The 17750-nt window shown below is 42.8% G+C and overlaps 2 protein-coding genes across 2 annotated transcripts; one reads left to right on the top strand and one right to left on the bottom strand.

Annotated features, from left to right (window-relative positions):
* Positions 1 to 2486: 2486 nt before the first annotated feature.
* Positions 2487 to 7616, bottom strand: LOC138352648 (uncharacterized). The gene is made up of 2 exons (XM_069305213.1): positions 3187 to 7616; positions 2487 to 2692 (listed from the first exon to the last, which is right to left on the bottom strand). The coding sequence occupies exon 1, from the start codon at positions 7614 to 7616 to the stop codon at positions 4254 to 4256; it is 3363 nt and encodes a 1120-aa protein (XP_069161314.1). The 3' UTR covers positions 2487 to 2692; positions 3187 to 4253.
* Positions 7617 to 16882: 9266 nt separating this feature from the next.
* LOC138352758 (antifreeze protein Maxi-like) lies at positions 16883 to 17233 on the top strand. Its single transcript, XM_069305346.1, has one exon. It carries the CDS (start codon positions 16883 to 16885, stop codon positions 17231 to 17233), a length of 351 nt encoding a protein of 116 aa, XP_069161447.1.
* The last annotated feature ends 517 nt before the right edge of the window (positions 17234 to 17750 follow it).

The following is a 17750-nucleotide window of genomic DNA, read 5'->3' as shown; positions in this document are numbered from 1 at the left end:
AGCAACTAGTCCGTGAGCTAGTCGAATATTGACTACGGAATTGAGGAACACCCAAAAAAATCCTGCAAATTGGTTTTAGCTCATCTGATACCTGACTTGTTGCACAAGAGGGCTTCGAAGTAGACTTCGAACTCCCGTAAGCAGACTGAGAGCTTTCCCAGATGCTTTCCCAACAAAACCCGTCGGTTTCACTTCGACCACAATCCACTTCGATTCCCAAAGTTGATTTCTTGAACTTGCAATCAGGGTTGCAGTTGGTAGGGTCCTTTGCTGGTCATTTGGTCTGAATGGTGTCGGGTTTCTGATCGTTTCAGCGAAATACGGTTAAATCAGTCGCTCGTCTCAGCGAAATACGCTTAAAACAGTCGCTCGTCTCAGCGAAATACGCTTAAAACAGTCACTCGTCTCAGCGAAATACGCTTAAAACAGTCGCTCGTCTCAGCGAAATACGCTTAAAACAGTCGCTCGTCTCAGCGAAATACGCTTAAAACAGTCGCTCGTCTCAGCGAAATACGCTTAAAACAGTCGCTCATCTCAGCGAAATACGCTTAAAACAGTCGCTCGTCTCAGCGGAATACGTTTAAAACAGTCGCTCGTCTAAGCGAAATACGCTTAAAACAGTCGCTCGTCTAAGCGAAATACGCTTAAAACAGTCGCTCGTCTAAGCGAAATACGCTTAAAACAGTCACTCGTCTCAGCGGAATACGCTTAAAACAGTTGCTCGTCTAAGCGAAATACGCTTAAAACAGTCACTCGTCTCAGCGGAATACGCTTAAAACAGTTGCTCGTCTCAGCGGAATACGCTTAAAACAGGCGCTCGTCTCAGCGAAATACGCTTAAAACAGTCGCTCGTCTCAGCGGAATACGCTTAAAACAGTCACTCGTCTCAGCGGAATACGCTTAAAACAGTCGCTCGTCTCAGCGGAATACACTTAAAACAGTCGCTCGTCTCAGCGGAATACGCTTAAAACAGTCGCTCGTCTCAGCGGAATACGCTTAAAACAGTCGCTCGTCTAAGCGAAATACGCTTAAAACAGTCGCTCGTCTAAGCGAAATGCGCTTAAAACAGTCGCTCGTCTCAGCGAAATATGCTTAAAACAGTCGCTCGTCTCAGCGGAATACGCTTAAAACAGGCGCTCGTCTCAGCGGAATACGCTTAAAACAGTCGCTCGTCTCAGCGGAATACGCTTAAAACAGTCGCTCGTCTAAGCGAAATACGCTTAAAACAGTCGCTCGTCTCAGCGGAATACGCTTAAAACAGTCGCTCGTCTCAGCGGAATACGCTTAAAACAGTCGCTCGTCTCAGCGGAATACGCTTAAAACAGTCGCTCGTCTCAGCGGAATACGCTTAAAACAGTCGCTCGTCTCAGCGGAATACGCTTAAAACAGTCGCTCGTCTCAGCGGAATACGCTTAAAACAGTCGCTCGTCTCAGCGAAATACGCTTAAAACAGTCGCTCGTCTCAGCGGAATACGCTTAAAACAGGCGCTCGTCTCAGCGGAATACGCTTAAAACAGGCGCTCGTCTCAGCGGAATACGCTTAAAACAGTCACTCGTCTCAGCGGAATACGCTTAAAACAGTCACTCGTCTCAGCGGAATACGCTTAAAACAGTCACTCGTCTCAGCGGAATACGCTTAAAACAGTCACTCGTCTCAGCGGAATACGCTTAAAACAGGCGCTCGGGTGGTATGATTGTTTACCTATTGCTTTCATGCTAATAGTTGTTGTTTGCTGTTGTTGTTGTTAAAGATTTGCTACCTGGAACAAAGTTCCAGGTAGCACGGGCTATGGCGAGCCCGGCGCGCAAGACAGGTGTGTAAGGCGTGCCATGACACGATGGAAACCTCCAGCGTTGCAGAGTGTCTGATTTTCACTCTTAATAGTGTCCAAAGTGAGCACAGTATTGAGGGCAGGATGTGTGGCTGTGGGATGAGGGGGAAGGATATGTGCTTGTGGGATGAGGGGAAGGATATGTGCTTGTGGGATGAGGGGAAGGATATGTGCTTGTGAGATGAGGAGGAAGGATGTGTGCTTGTGGGATGAGGAGGAAGGATATGTGCTTGTGGGATGAGGGGGAGGATGTGTGCTTGTGGGATGAGGAGGAAGGATATGTGCTTGTGAGATGAGGAGGAAGGATATGTGCTTGTGGGATGAGGGGAAGGATATGTGCTTGTGAGATGAGGAGGAAGGATATGTGCTTGATGGATGAGGAGGAAGGATATGTGCTTGTGAGATGAGGAGGAAGGATATGTGCTTGTGAGATGAGGAGGAAGGATATGTGCTTGTGAGATGAGGAGGAAGGATATGTGCTTGTGGGATGAGGAGGAAGGATATGTGCTTGTGGGATGAGGAGGAAGGATATGTGCTTGTGAGATGAGGAGGAAGGATATTTGCTTGTGGGATGAGGGGAAGGATATGTGCTTGTGAGATGAGGAGGAAGGATATGTGCTTGATGGATGAGGAGGAAGGATATGTGCTTGTGATGTGGGAAAAACCTGCTGGGATTGATATAAGAGGAGACTACCAGGGACTTGTACTGAACTAAATTAAAAATTTACTGTCTGCAAATTAATTCAACTAAAATCTCTAGCTAGGGTTGTAAATCCTAGATCCTCTTTTCCTAATGACAAACTGTGGGCTGTAAGGGACAGGTGGGGTGAATGACTATGTTGATAGAAGTTCCAATCCACCTGTAGACAGGGATCTCACATCAGCTTGTATTTTATACAAGGATAAGATTTGATAAATTCAGTTATCTGACTGAACACTGGCTCTGTTTAAATCAGAGATTTAAACATACATAGTCTAACCTAGTACCATAACTTAACAGCCAATATGTACTTATACTATAAACAACAAATTAAATTGTAAAAGTATAAATAAATGACCTTAAATGGAGTCTTACTGTCAAGTACTAGAAATTATATTCAATTAAATGAACTTATATGATAACTTAAAAATTAACTAAGCAAACAATTGATAACTTAATTTATATATTCAAATATATATGCAGACATATTCAATTTATATGATACAGTTAGCTTGAGTGAATCTCTTCCCACGCTATGGACACTTGTGAGGTTTTTACTTATTGAGGCTGAATTCTTTTCTGACAGAATGGACACTCATGAGGTTCAGTGCTTGGATAAGATTCACAGCTACACTACAATTTTAATAAACTTACTGAAATGTGAGGCTTAGCCTCGCTTTTTAACCAACAGACAGATTTATAGGATATTAAAGTTACACAAGCATACAATTGGCCAATCATACACTAAATAACCTTCAATATACTTCTCTGCCAGTCGGGGTGCCTGTCTGACAAGTTTGCCAGACTGATTAACTCTCTTGTCGAGTTTAGGCACGATATTTTGCTACAGCGTTGCTGTATGATGATCTGGTAGCGTTGCTACGTGATTATCCTGCAGTTGCAGAAGAATGATTCGAGATAAAAGTTTATGAATGAAGGTGGAGGAAACCGTGTCACTGATCTCCACTATACACTCTATTTTATGTGAATGTTCACGGATTTTCCTTGTAGATATTGTCCAGGTACTCCCCCAGTTCTAGAGAGTATTCACTGGCGATAAAAATGTTAGATAAGGTGTCCTTGAGCTGGTAATGTTCGCTAAGGATCAGTCACTTGTTCACTCATTTGTAAACAAACGCGGAGTGCCGCTGGGCTTGTTGGTGGGCGCTTCTCTCCCCCTCATCGCCCTGCCATGCTCTCTGAGCACGGTAGCCTTCAATGAATATTGATTGATTATTTTTTACAGTCTAGACTTATGATTGAAATAAGATGTGATTATAATATAATTAGATATAAGATTTAAAGATTATAAGTAGTATTTGAAAGTACCACTGAATCTTATTAAGGATTCGATTTTTAATCCTACCGGATGTTGAATCAATGTTCCAATAGTTTTTTAATTAAGAAGTCCTTCTAGAAGCTTCTGGATCCTTGAAAGATCATGTACAAAGTCACGTAGGCATCAAAAGGGCCCCTGTTGCGTACGTGTTCATGGTGCCATTGTCATCCAGGATCAAGCTATATAATGAATCTTTAAAGATTCATTATATGATTTTGATACATTTTAGATATGATTTTGATATGATTTAGATATGATATAGAAATTATACATTTCTTAGATGATTATTAGATATGGTGGGTAAAAATTTCCCACATCTTCCAGAGGGAGAGAACTGGCACAGAGTCCAATACTTAGGACAATAGTAACCATATGTATTTATTTACTCTCCATTGGATTGATAATACAAGTGCAGATTTTGCTTGCACTTTTGTGCTGCTGTCCGTTGTGGACGATTGTGTCTGTTAGGAGTCTGTGGGTCTTGTGGAGTTAGAGTGTCTTGAGGTCTCTCAGGATCTAACTGCAGCTGGCTCACTGATTCCATGTGGATGAGTTTGTCCAATGTCTTCAGGGAAGTTGTTCCTTTAGACAGGATTTTGACTATTCTCAAAATCCCCTGACTATCTGGATGGACTGAGACAACTTTACCTAATGGCCAGTCAGCCCTAGGGCCATCACTGTCTACCAAGACAATATCGCCAGGTTGGAGATTAGCTATATTATGGGGGACATTGGCCCCATAGTGATGTTCTCGTAGAGATGTAAGATATTCTTTTGTCCAAACATCATTCCATTTATGGATTATGCTGGACAGATGCTTATACCCCTGAACCAACTCGCTCTGACCCACATATGAGGGATCTCTGATCTCATCATCCACTAGAGATGGTACTGGAGTCAGAAGTCTTCCATACATTAGGTGGGCAGGACTTAATGGCTCATGTTGAGTAGGATCCTCAGACAAGTAAGTCAACGGCCGGTTATTCACCCTTGATTCTATTTCCGTGATTACTGTCTGGAGCTCTTGAAGATTGATTTTCTGACGGTGTAGAGATTTTCTCAAGGATCTTTTTACAGTTCCTATTAACCGTTCATAAAATCCTCCGTGCCATGGGGCTCTCGGAGGGATAAATTTCCATCTGCAATGACGCTGTTCCAGTGTGGAAGTAACTGTAGGATGGGAGCAGATTTCCCGTAGACATGCTTCTCCAGCTACCAAGTTTGCTCCGTTATCTGAAATCATCAGCTTAGGGCATGATCGGCGTGCTGCGAATCTGCGGAAAGCTTGAATAAATGATTGAGCAGTCATATCGGGTGTTACCTCTAGATGTACTGCCCTGGTGGTAGCACAGGTGAACAGACAAATGTATGCCTTGATAGGTTGCTTATCTGCAGTCCCTGTTAGATATATTGCTCCTGTATAATCTACTCCTGTCGTTTCGAAAGGTTGTAGATGGACCACTCGTTCCTTTGGTAGGGGTGGTGGCCCTGGATAAGAGCAAGTTTTTGCATCGTACCTTCGGCATATCATGCAATTCTTCAAGATTGATTTGACTGACTGTCTTCCCTGAGGAATCCAGTACTGCTGTCTGATTTGTGTGAGTGTGTCTAACACTCCTCCATGTTTGATGATTTGTTGATGTGTATGCAACACAATCAACCTTGTGATCCAATGATTTTTTGGTAAAAGCCATGGATGCACGGTATCTAGATTGATATCTGCGTGTTTAAGTCTCCCTCCACAACGCAGAATGTTGTGATTTTCTTGGTCTATCCACAGACCGAGATTGTGTTTTAACTTATGCGGAAGATTTTCATAGTTATTCCCATAAGTTTCTCTCTGGGCTTGTCTTACCCAATAGATAAGTGCATCAGGAAAAGTGTATTTTATACCTTTTTTCCTGAGATAATGAAACACGTTCTGTGTTACATTGATTAATTTGATGAGCGAGGAGTAACGAGTACAATCCAAGACTGATATTTGAGCTTGCTGCCTGGTGGTAGTTACGGTTTGTGTCGTAATGACGTGTGGCTTTTGTTCAGGCCAACTACCATTCACTAACCATCGAGGCCCATGAAACCAAATATCTGCCTTTGCAAACTGTTTAAATGTCATACCTCTTGATAAGAGATCAGCTGGATTATCCTTTGTTGGTACATGCAACAATTGAAAGCCTGCGGAAATTTCTTTAATTTCCGAGACGCGATTTTTTACATATGGAGTTGGACAGTTGTCGTTTCGTACCCATTGTAAGACAGCTTCATTGTCAGACCATATGATGACATCTTTGATGTTCATGGTAGACAAGACTTGTTTGATATGCACAGCTAAGCGTGTTCCAGTTAGCAGTGCTGTTAGTTCCATCTGAGGCAAAGTCCTCTTTTTTAATGGAGCGACTCTGGCCTTAGAGGTGATAAGATATGATTGATTAGAAGTCACTAAGTAAGCACAAGCTCCAAAAGCTTTGGCTGACGAGTCTGCGAATACATGTAGTGATACTTCCTCATTTTCCTCGACTATGTGTCTCGGAAAGATTATCTTTTCAACTAAAGTTTGTTCTTGAGCCACTTCCATCCAAGCTTTTTGTAACTGGATTGGTAGTGGATCATCCCAACCAACCTTAGCTTTCCATGCTTCTTGCACTAATAAACGCCACTTGATAGTCAAAGGATTTAGTAGACCAAGTGGGTCAAATACTTTGCTAACTTGTGAAAGCAAATCCCTTTTTGTAGTGATGTTGTAATTTACTGGCACAGATTTGATCGATATGGTGTCCGAGATTAAATCCCAATCCATACCTAACACCTTTTGTGATTCTGGTACGTGATATTCAGGGTAATCTCTTGCTATTTGATTATTCAATGTTGCATTATTAGAGGCCCAAGATTGTAGTGGCATGTTGGCACCTTGTAGCTCCTTGTTGGCCTCTTGATATAATTGTAACAGTTCAGTAGTACTGTTAACTGTCCCTTGAAAATTATCTACATATAGATTTTGACTGATTTCAGTCTTACAGGGACTTGATGATTTCTTCAGATGAGTATCTAGAGTTGCTTGCAATAGAAATGGACTGCTTGTCGCGCCGAAAAGAACTGAAGAGAATCTGAAAGTCACTACAGGACTATTGACATCTTCTGGGTTCTCTACCCATAGAAACTTAGTGAAGTCTCTATCTTCTTCCTGCAAGCCAACTCTGAGAAAGGCCTTACTTATATCTGCTGAATACGCATATTTGTTAAGTCTAAACTTCAACAGTATGTCATACAATTTCTGAGTTAGACTTGGACCTGTTTGCAAACAATCATTTAGACTGGTTCCTTGGGGTCCAGATTTAGAGCTACAATTAAAAACTATCCGTAAAGGAGTTGTTTTTGATTCTCTCATTACAGCCATGTGAGGTAAAAAATGGCCTGTTTGCGTATTGTCATGTTTCACGACTTCGATGAATTTATTCTTTAATTGTTGAGCAATAATCTCATGATAGAGTTTTAAATGCTCAGGCCTTTTTCTTAGCTTTGCTAGTTGCGATTTAAATTGACTATAAGCCATGTGATAATTGGTAGGTAAGGTTTTATGGTTGATTTTCCATGGTAGCCTTACCCAGTACTGTCCATCATAGTACTGTACAGTTTCTAAGTATTGATTATATGCACAGACATCATCAGGACTTGGTTGTTCAGGAATTATTCCTATGGCATCAAGTTCCCACAATTGAGGTACAGATTCCAATCCATCATCAATCATGTGGGGGATTTTAAGTGGTGACTGTTCTTTGCCTAGTCATGCCACTATTACAGTTTCTGTATGATGTGATTTTTCAGGAGTTGAAGGTTCAAGATCTAGTATAGGTCCTGTCATCAATATGCCTCCTGCTGATTTGAGTATATTCATACCCATAGATTCTTCTGATCCCAGAATGAATCGATGATAGTAGTCAGCTCCAATCAGGATTCCGATATCCCCTATGTAGTCAGAATCAAGTAGAGGATCTGCTAATTGGATTCCTTTTTCTTTTAGGAATTTAATTGTGGCTGTCAGACCAGTCACTTCCATTTCAGTAGGAATTTTATCAACTACTATGGCTTCTACTGTCCTTTGGGATGTACCTAGACAGACATTGAGTTTTACTACTGGAAAGGTTCTACGACCAGAATTAGTAAAAAACCCTGATATAGATGTAGATACTTGCTTTGAAGATTTAAGTTGTAAATCTTCTGCCATCTTTTTACTGATAAAGGTTTTCTGTGACCCTTGATCAAAAAAGCCTCTAGTTGGAATACAAATTCCTTGATTGCATAGTTCTAGCTGTGCAGTAGGCAATATGGCTGCTGTAACAATTTCTGTATCCAAGTCGTTGACATTGCTCATTACTGTACAGAATTGTACGGCTGTTGTGGTATTATCATCTTTGGGCTTTGCCTGAGATGCAGGTTGATTATTGGAAGTCTGTGATCTGGATTGAGTGTTAATATCACCACAGAGTGCTGTGTGATGTACACTTTTATGACAATATTGGCAGTTCTGCAATTGAGTGATACACTCACTTGTATCGTGCTTCCGTAGACAACGGATGCACCTGTTCAGAGATTTCAGTCGATCGATTCGACTGGCACGGCCTACATAAACTGTGCATTGATAAATGGTATGTGCTTCTTGACAGAATAAACATTTTGGGGCACTTGTAGCTCCTTTTGTCTTATCTGTCTTAGGAGCTTGGTTTCCTACAGTTCTGTTAACTGTGGGGGATATAGCATAAGAGCCAACATTATTCTGTTTCCACTTTGCAGAAGAGGAGTTTTGTTGCCTTGATTTTTGACTGCCATTCTGGACATTTTTGCTTTTGTCCGTGGATTCACCTTTGGGGATTTTTTCTTGAGATCTAAGTTTTCCTCGGCTTCGTAATCTTTGTACGTAAGCTCGAAGTCCATCAAAGATTTGGCTTTGTGATAAGATGTTGTTACAAGTATGTAAAACTTGTAGGTAAGTAATTACATGCAAGTAGGTGATACAAGCATGTAACACTTGTACTCCTCCAAGGATTTCCTTAAAGGATGAATTGTATCTGTAATAATGTGTATCTACATTATTCATGATGTGATGAAGCATTTTGCTTTTTCTTTTTTTTTTCTCGGCTTTGCCTTTTCTGTTAAGTAAGTCTCTTTGAGATGCTTGATTAATTTCAGATTTTCTGAGGCTGCTTTCACTCCAGTGAAAGCATGAGATTAGGTGATCAAGACTATATTCTTGGATTAAGATAGTTATCTTAGATGGATGATAATATTTGTATTGACATTGTCAATGGGCTGTTAGCCTTTCAGATTGTGATGTGAGATTAAGATTGGTCTTAATCCCCAATTGTAGACTATTGTAGCCAAATGATGATGACATTTGTCTATCACCTGATTTAAATGGTCTGTAGGCTGTAGATTCAAGTGATTTTTTAGACACTTTGTGTCCTTTTCTTTTCTGTTTCAGTTGCTGGTGGAATACTGTTAGTCATTTTGACCTTTTCCGAGTTTTGGAGATTCCGAGATTCGGAGATTCCGAGATTTTTCTCTTTTTTCTGATAAATATGTATGATGTTAATGTATTTTGATAAATGAGCTTTCCTGTCTACTTAGGTAATGATTCCAAAGATCGTCCTTCATTTCCTCCCTGGAATCTGGTTGTAGCAGGTGTTCAATTATCAAAAGTACTGTAATAATTTAATTTGTGACCCGAATGCACGAATGCACCAAGTTGGTAAATCTTGTAATAATTTTTTAAAAATAGTAAATGGCACTATTTTTGCAAAGTTATTACAAAATCTGTTACCATAATAATTGTTAGATAAAATACAGTAGAATGTCTACTGGTTTTACCTGTAATATAGGGTTTGTACAGTTGATTATGGTTAGATTGTAATGAAATGCTCTTACAGTGATGATAACACTTTTTTAAAGAATATTATGTAATGAGCAGCTCTGAAAATCAGTAGATTAGAGATAATGCTAGATAATACACTTAAATATATATGTAATGTTACCACAATGAGGTAGATAATTGATATTTATGATTAAGATGCAGTTGTGTCTGTGACACTGATATAATTAAGTACTGTGGTTTCTTAACACAAAACAATATCAGATTGTTATGAATGCTTACTAGTTAATGGATATGGTGGCTTAAGCCACTGCAAACTATTTGTTTACTTAGATATATAGCTATGATAAATATTGGCTGATAGCTAGGCTAGGCTAGAATATGTAAAAATTATTCCAATGCAAAATCAAGAAGTTTCTTATGTATTTGGCACTGAAATATTCGGTAAACGAATGATCATAAATATCTAGGTATAAAGGACCATTATTATCCGGTTCGAAGGACCAATAATGTGGGAAAAACCTGCTGGGATTGATATAAGAGGAGACTACCAGGGACTTGTACTGAACTAAATTAAAAATTTACTGTCTGCAAATTAATTCAACTAAAATCTCTAGCTAGGGTTGTAAATCCTAGATCCTCTTTTCCTAATGACAAACTGTGGGCTGTAAGGGACAGGTGGGGTGAATGACTATGTTGATAGAAGTTCCAATCCACCTGTAGACAGGGATCTCACATCAGCTTGTATTTTATACAAGGATAAGATTTGATAAATTCAGTTATCTGACTGAACACTGGCTCTGTTTAAATCAGAGATTTAAACATACATAGTCTAACCTAGTACCATAACTTAACAGCCAATATGTACTTATACTATAAACAACAAATTAAATTGTAAAAGTATAAATAAATGACCTTAAATGGAGTCTTACTGTCAAGTACTAGAAATTATATTCAATTAAATGAACTTATATGATAACTTAAAAATTAACTAAGCAAACAATTGATAACTTAATTTATATATTCAAATATATATGCAGACATATTCAATTTATATGATACAGTTAGCTTGAGTGAATCTCTTCCCACGCTATGGACACTTGTGAGGTTTTTACTTATTGAGGCTGAATTCTTTTCTGACAGAATGGACACTCATGAGGTTCAGTGCTTGGATAAGATTCACAGCTACACTACAATTTTAATAAACTTACTGAAATGTGAGGCTTAGCCTCGCTTTTTAACCAACAGACAGATTTATAGGATATTAAAGTTACACAAGCATACAATTGGCCAATCATACACTAAATAACCTTCAATATACTTCTCTGCCAGTCGGGGTGCCTGTCTGACAAGTTTGCCAGACTGATTAACTCTCTTGTCGAGTTTAGGCACGATATTTTGCTACAGCGTTGCTGTATGATGATCTGGTAGCGTTGCTACGTGATTATCCTGCAGTTGCAGAAGAATGATTCGAGATAAAAGTTTATGAATGAAGGTGGAGGAAACCGTGTCACTGATCTCCACTATACACTCTATTTTATGTGAATGTTCACGGATTTTCCTTGTAGATATTGTCCAGGTACTCCCCCAGTTCTAGAGAGTATTCACTGGCGATAAAAATGTTAGATAAGGTGTCCTTGAGCTGGTAATGTTCGCTAAGGATCAGTCACTTGTTCACTCATTTGTAAACAAACGCGGAGTGCCGCTGGGCTTGTTGGTGGGCGCTTCTCTCCCCCTCATCGCCCTGCCATGCTCTCTGAGCACGGTAGCCTTCAATGAATATTGATTGATTATTTTTTACAGTCTAGACTTATGATTGAAATAAGATGTGATTATAATATAATTAGATATAAGATTTAAAGATTATAAGTAGTATTTGAAAGTACCACTGAATCTTATTAAGGATTCGATTTTTAATCCTACCGGATGTTGAATCAATGTTCCAATAGTTTTTTAATTAAGAAGTCCTTCTAGAAGCTTCTGGATCCTTGAAAGATCATGTACAAAGTCACGTAGGCATCAAAAGGGCCCCTGTTGCGTACGTGTTCATGGTGCCATTGTCATCCAGGATCAAGCTATATAATGAATCTTTAAAGATTCATTATATGATTTTGATACATTTTAGATATGATTTTGATATGATTTAGATATGATATAGAAATTATACATTTCTTAGATGATTATTAGATATGGTGGGTAAAAATTTCCCACATGTGAGATGAGGAGGAAGGATATGTGCTTGTGGGATGAGGGGAAGGATATGTGCTTGTGAGATGAGGAGGAAGGATATGTGCTTGATGGATGAGGAGGAAGGATATGTGCTTGTGAGATGAGGAGGAAGGATATGTGCTTGTGAGATGAGGAGGAAGGATATGTGCTTGTGAGATGAGGAGGAAGGATATGTGCTTGTGGGATGAGGAGGAAGGATATGTGCTTGTGAGATGAGGAGGAAGGATATGTGCTTGTGAGATGAGGAGGAAGGATATTTGCTTGTGGGATGAGGGGAAGGATATGTGCTTGTGAGATGAGGAGGAAGGATATGTGCTTGATGGATGAGGAGGAAGGATATGTGCTTGATGGATGAGGAGGAAGGATATGTGCTTGAGGAACGCTGTCATTCTCAACATTTCCTTAGTCGATTCATTGGATTTAATCACAATTTCCCTGAAGACCATTGAACATGTCTTGAATAGGTAGTGGGCCATGACAGTTTCAACCGACGGACCCCACGGACCCCCCCGGACGACACGGACCCCACGGACCCCCGGACCCCACGGACCCCCGGACCCCACGGACCCCCGGACCCCACGGACCCCCGGACCCCACGGACCCCCGGACCCCACGGACCCCACGGACCCCACGGACCCCACGGACCCCACGGACCCCCGGACCCCACGGACCCCACAGACCCCACGAACCCTAGACACACTACTCCATCTCCTCAAGCTTCATACAACAACGTCAGACCCCAACACAGTACTTTTCTCACTGAATTCTGTACCCGAGTTTACCGTCAAGCTGCCAAGTTGTCAATGGGGGAAATACGAGTTTCACCGGAGTTAGAAGCAACACATATGGTTTGGAGGAGACCAGGAGACCCATCCTGGCTTCCATAAGCGGTCCACTAGGATCAGCAACGGTCTGTAGGCATGAGTGATGCAGGCCAAGCCTGGGTTATGATCCAGTTCTTTGACAGTGAGGCAGAAAGCCATCCACTGAGGGACAGGTGTGTACACACCTGTACATGACAGGCGGGAGAGGGAAGGAGAGAGAGAGAGAGAGAGAGAGAGAGAGAGAGAGAGAGAGAGAGAGAGAGAGAGAGAGAGAGAGAGAGAGAGACCCAATTGATAGCACCTTGCAAGGACTATGCAAACGTAAGATCCCAAACATTATGCAACATTACCAAAGGGTGTGCAGGGAAGGCTTGGAACTTAAGAGGAACCAAGCCAGGGGAAAGGAGAGTATGGGTATACGAGGCAAGACAGCAAAGGGGGCAGGGGGAAAAGGGGGTGAAACATACCCACAACCAAACGGGGGAGTGGTAGGTAAGGAGAAAATAATGATATGATACTCCATATTAGCATTGAAAGCACAGAAATTCCTCATTGCTATATATATATGCAGACACGACCTCCTGAGTGGATTCGAATGGAGGCAAACGATCCCTAATGACCAATTACGCCGCTGTAAAGAGGAGTAAGATGGTTCTCTCTGTATGATAATACCCAACGATAAGCCAGCCCTGATTCCCGACCTGACTCCCAGCTCTGATAAGACGCTGCGAGTGTAGCGATAAGACGCTGAGATTCCCAAGATGACTGACAACGCCCTTATCATGCTGATATGATGATTACCCTTCTGGGATGGGCACGGGGATAAAGGATGCGAAAGAGGGGTGTGGGGGAAGGGGGGATAGAGAGTGGATAGGAAGTGGGATGGAAATCTGGAAGGGTGGATAAGGAGGAGGGAGATGGAGGATGTTTCAAGGGAAGGAGAGGAGTAAAGCAACACGGGAAAGCTAGCGAAGGTGAGAGAAAGGAGAAGAGAGAGACATAGAGAGGGAGTAGAAGGACGAACATGGAAAAAGAGGGGAGCAGGAAGAGGAGAAATAGAAGCAAGCTAAAACAGGCACACACACACACACACACACACACACACACACACACACACACACACACACACACACACACACACACACACACACACACACACATAATAGAGGAAAAACGTTGGTTAAACGTTTAATAGAGGAAAATACGTTGGTTAGAAAGGCGGGGTCCAAGAGCTAATAGCTCGGTTCTGCAGGCACAAATAGTAAATACACACACACACACACAAACACACACACACACACACACACACACACACACACACACACACACACACACACACACACACACACACACACACACACACACACACACACACACACACACACACACACACACGTAGCCAGCTCAAAACCATATACAACCTACATTAACATACACACCTCGCACACATACACAGACACACACTACCAAACCTCACGAAAATACACACACACAACAAACTCGAATATGTATAAACTAAATTACGAGCAACGAACAGGCTGCAAATCTAGGAAAACACCGCCAATAATGCCCCGTCAACTCTCAAGGCAAAGCGTAACAGCACAGAATAAAATTATTACGAGTTTACCTTCAAACAGAAAACGCGCCTAAATTCCGCTTTAAAACGTCAATGTCATTTTTTGAAATCGCGTCGCAGTCGGGTGGCATAATTCGCGCCAAATATATTGGTCCTCATTAGAAGGAAGAGCAGCGTCGGCGCGCAAACCTAAGCATCATTAGATCAAAGTTATTACATCGTCGAGAGCGAGAATGCCGGCGATAAATTTGGGCCTCCGGGTTTACGGTACATCCGCTCGAGGTTTTCCTGTAACGGTGTTGACTATTTCTGGCAGCTCCGGCTAGAGTTTACGGGCCCCTGATAGTCGCTCTGTTGGCGGGCCGCGCTGGGGGACGGGGACGCTTCGATTTCCAGTAAAGTCTCCGGTTCTATGGCGTTCGGTTGCATAGAAGTTGAAGGCACTTTTGCGTTTATCGGTTGCGGGTTCGCTATGGAGTCACTCTTGCGCGAGTATTCTGATGAGCCTCTTGTGATGTCTGCCTTTCGTCGAACACCACAGCCGGCTTGACGTCAATGCCTTCCCTCCGCTATCGTGAACACCACAGCCGGCTTGACGTCAATGCCTTCCCTCCGCTACCAGGAACACCACAGCCGGCTTGACGTCAATGCCTTCCCTCCGCTACCAGGAACACCACAGCCGGCTTGACGTCAATGCCTTCCCTCCGCTACCAGGAACACCACAGCCGGCTTGACGTCAATGCCTTCCCTCCGCTATCGTGAACACCACAGCCGGCTTGACGTCAATACCTTCCCTCCGCTACCACGAACTCCACAGCCGGCTTGACGTCAATGCCTTCCCTCCGCTATCACGAACACCACAGCCGGCTTGACGTCAATACCTTCCCTCCGCTATCACGAACACCACAGCCGGCTTGACGTCAATACCTTCCCTCCGCTATCACGAACACCACAGCCGGCTTGACGTCAATGCCTTCCCTCCGCTATCACGAACACCACAGCCGGCTTGACGTCAATACCTTCCCTCCGCTATCACGAACACCACAGCCGGCTTGACGTCAATGCCTTCCCTCCGCTACCACGAACACCACAGCCGGCCTGACGTCAATGCCTTCCCTCCGCTACCACGAACTCCACAGCCGGCCTGACGTCAGTGCCTTCCCTCCGCTACCACGAACACCACAGCCGGCTTGACATCAAAGCCTTCCCTCCGCTACCACGACCACCACAGCCGGCTTGACATCAAAGCCTTCCCTCCGCTACCACGACCACCACAGCCGGCTTGACGTCAATGTTCTCGTTAAAAATACAGATCCGCGAGCTCGTCCAGTAAATCTGACAGTCCTGGTGACTTCTTTCAACTACGATCTCCTGATGGGATCGAATTTGAGCTCCATGTAAATAGAGGTTTGTGAAGCCCAACCCAAGAGCGGGTGCTGAGAAGATTCGTTCGCCCTGGTGAGCTGTGGACAGGGTCTTAACATGTCTTCAAGACTCGTGACTGACACGTTGAGGTGACTGGGGGGAGAGATGCCTTCTAAGGGGAGATCTCGTGGGGCGTTGAACATAGATTTTCCTGAGTTTATCTATGATGTTTGCTCCAAGTCTCTCTGCTGAGGAAGTATAAGAAGATCCCCTCAACTCACTCATCTGAAAATAAAGATACGACGTTTCGGTCCATTCTGGACCATTAACAAGCACTGGATAGATCGAAACGTTGTTAATTCCTTTTTTTATTTTCTGAGGAGACGGGAGATGAATCACGCAGTTGTTGTGGTCTGTGAGAAATGCCTAAAGGATGCTGTAGTTTATTTGTTCCTGTTCCTTTTCGATTTTGTGTTCATTGTCTTCTAACCCTCCTTTATTATTTGAACCTTTTCTACCTTGTAAAGTATCGACTCTTTTTTCCTATTCCTTCTTTTCCAAACCCTCACTTAAGCTTATCTTCACTCTCTGTTTTATCTTATATATTCTCTCTGTTGCGCGTTTCCCTTTTCTCTTATGTTTATGTTCCTTTTCCTTTTACAGTACTTCTCTTCTCCTTCCCTTTGCTTACCCCTTCTCTTTTCTCCTCCTTACTCTACCCCTTCCCCCTTTATTTATCCTCTCCTCTCCCTTTACATCTCTCTTCTTCCCTCCACTGTCCTTCCCTTCCGAGCCCTTCTCTTTTCCTTTCCCTCTCCTTCAGTGTACTCCTTCTTCCTCCTCTCTCCCTCCCTTTAACCTACGCCTCTCTTCCTCCTTTCCCCTCTCTCTCCCCCCCTCTTCGACCTCTCTTCCTCCCTCTCTCTTCCTCCTCTCCTTCTCTTCCTCCTCCCTCTCTCTTCCTCCCTCCTCGACCTCTCTTCCACCTCCCCCTCCTCTCCCTCCCCTTCCATTCCCCCTCTTCCGCCCTAAATCTCCCCCACGATAAAGTTTGTACAAGAGCTGCAGCTCCGAATACCAACAAGAGACTTGTGTGTGAAGAGAAATTCTTGAAGTTACTATATTTGACTTTTGTTTCAACCTTGTTTATTGCTATGGCTATTGTTGCTATTGCTATGGCTACTGTTGCTACTGCTATGGTTACTGTTGCTACTGCTATGGCTATTGTTGCTATTGCTATGGCTACTGTTGCTACTGCAATGGCTACTGTTGCTACTGCTATGGCTACTGTTGCTACTGCTATGGCTACTGTTGATACTGCTATGGCTACTGTTGCTACTGCTATGGCTACTGTTGCTACTATGGATACAGTTGTTACTATGGATACAGTTGCTACTGCTATGGCTACTGTTGCTACTGCTATGGCTACTGTTGCTGCGACTATGGCTACTGTTGCTACTGCTATGGCTACTGTAGTTTCATCTACCATCTTGAGATTATCTTGAGGTTATCTTGAGATGATTTCGGGGCTTTAGTGTCCCCACGGCCCGGTCCTCGACCAGGCCTCCACCCCCCCAGGAAGCAGCCCGTGACAGCTGATTAACACCCAGGTAACTATTTTACTGCTAGGTAACAGGGGCATAGGGTGAAAGAAACTCTGCCCATTGTTTCTCGCCGGCGCCTGGAATCGAACTCGGGACCACAGGATCACAAGTTTTTGACTCATTTTTTATGAGTCCTTCACGACTCATTCACTTCACTCAATGAGTGAAGGACTCATTTTTTAATGAGTCCTTCACGACTCATTAATATATTTTATTTGAAAATCTTGCGACCACGTGACCACTACTCCGTCGCCAAGTTAGCAGTGCTGGGGACGCCGACGGGGGCCACAGCGACCGTCCAAATGTATGCACAGAGCCTAACTTGATTTTACACAAGTTTTAGCGCCAGCAACCTTAATTAAAGTCCACCTTCCAAGTAATCAGAGTCCAGGAAGAGAAAGTTCGTCTGAGGTGGAGT

The sequence above is a fragment of the Procambarus clarkii genome, chromosome 54, assembly GCF_040958095.1.
Source record: "Procambarus clarkii isolate CNS0578487 chromosome 54, FALCON_Pclarkii_2.0, whole genome shotgun sequence".
Lineage (NCBI taxonomy): Eukaryota > Metazoa > Arthropoda > Malacostraca > Decapoda > Cambaridae > Procambarus > Procambarus clarkii.
This window is presented reverse-complemented; position numbering and strand designations above follow the sequence as displayed.

What these genes read in the sequence shown, in the direction of transcription:
- LOC138352648 (XM_069305213.1), bottom strand. Translation starts at nt 7,616, where the DNA reads ATGATTGATGATGGATTGGAATCTGTACCTCAATTGTGGGAACTTGAT.
- LOC138352758 (XM_069305346.1), top strand. Translation starts at nt 16,883, where the DNA reads ATGGCTATTGTTGCTATTGCTATGGCTACTGTTGCTACTGCTATGGTT.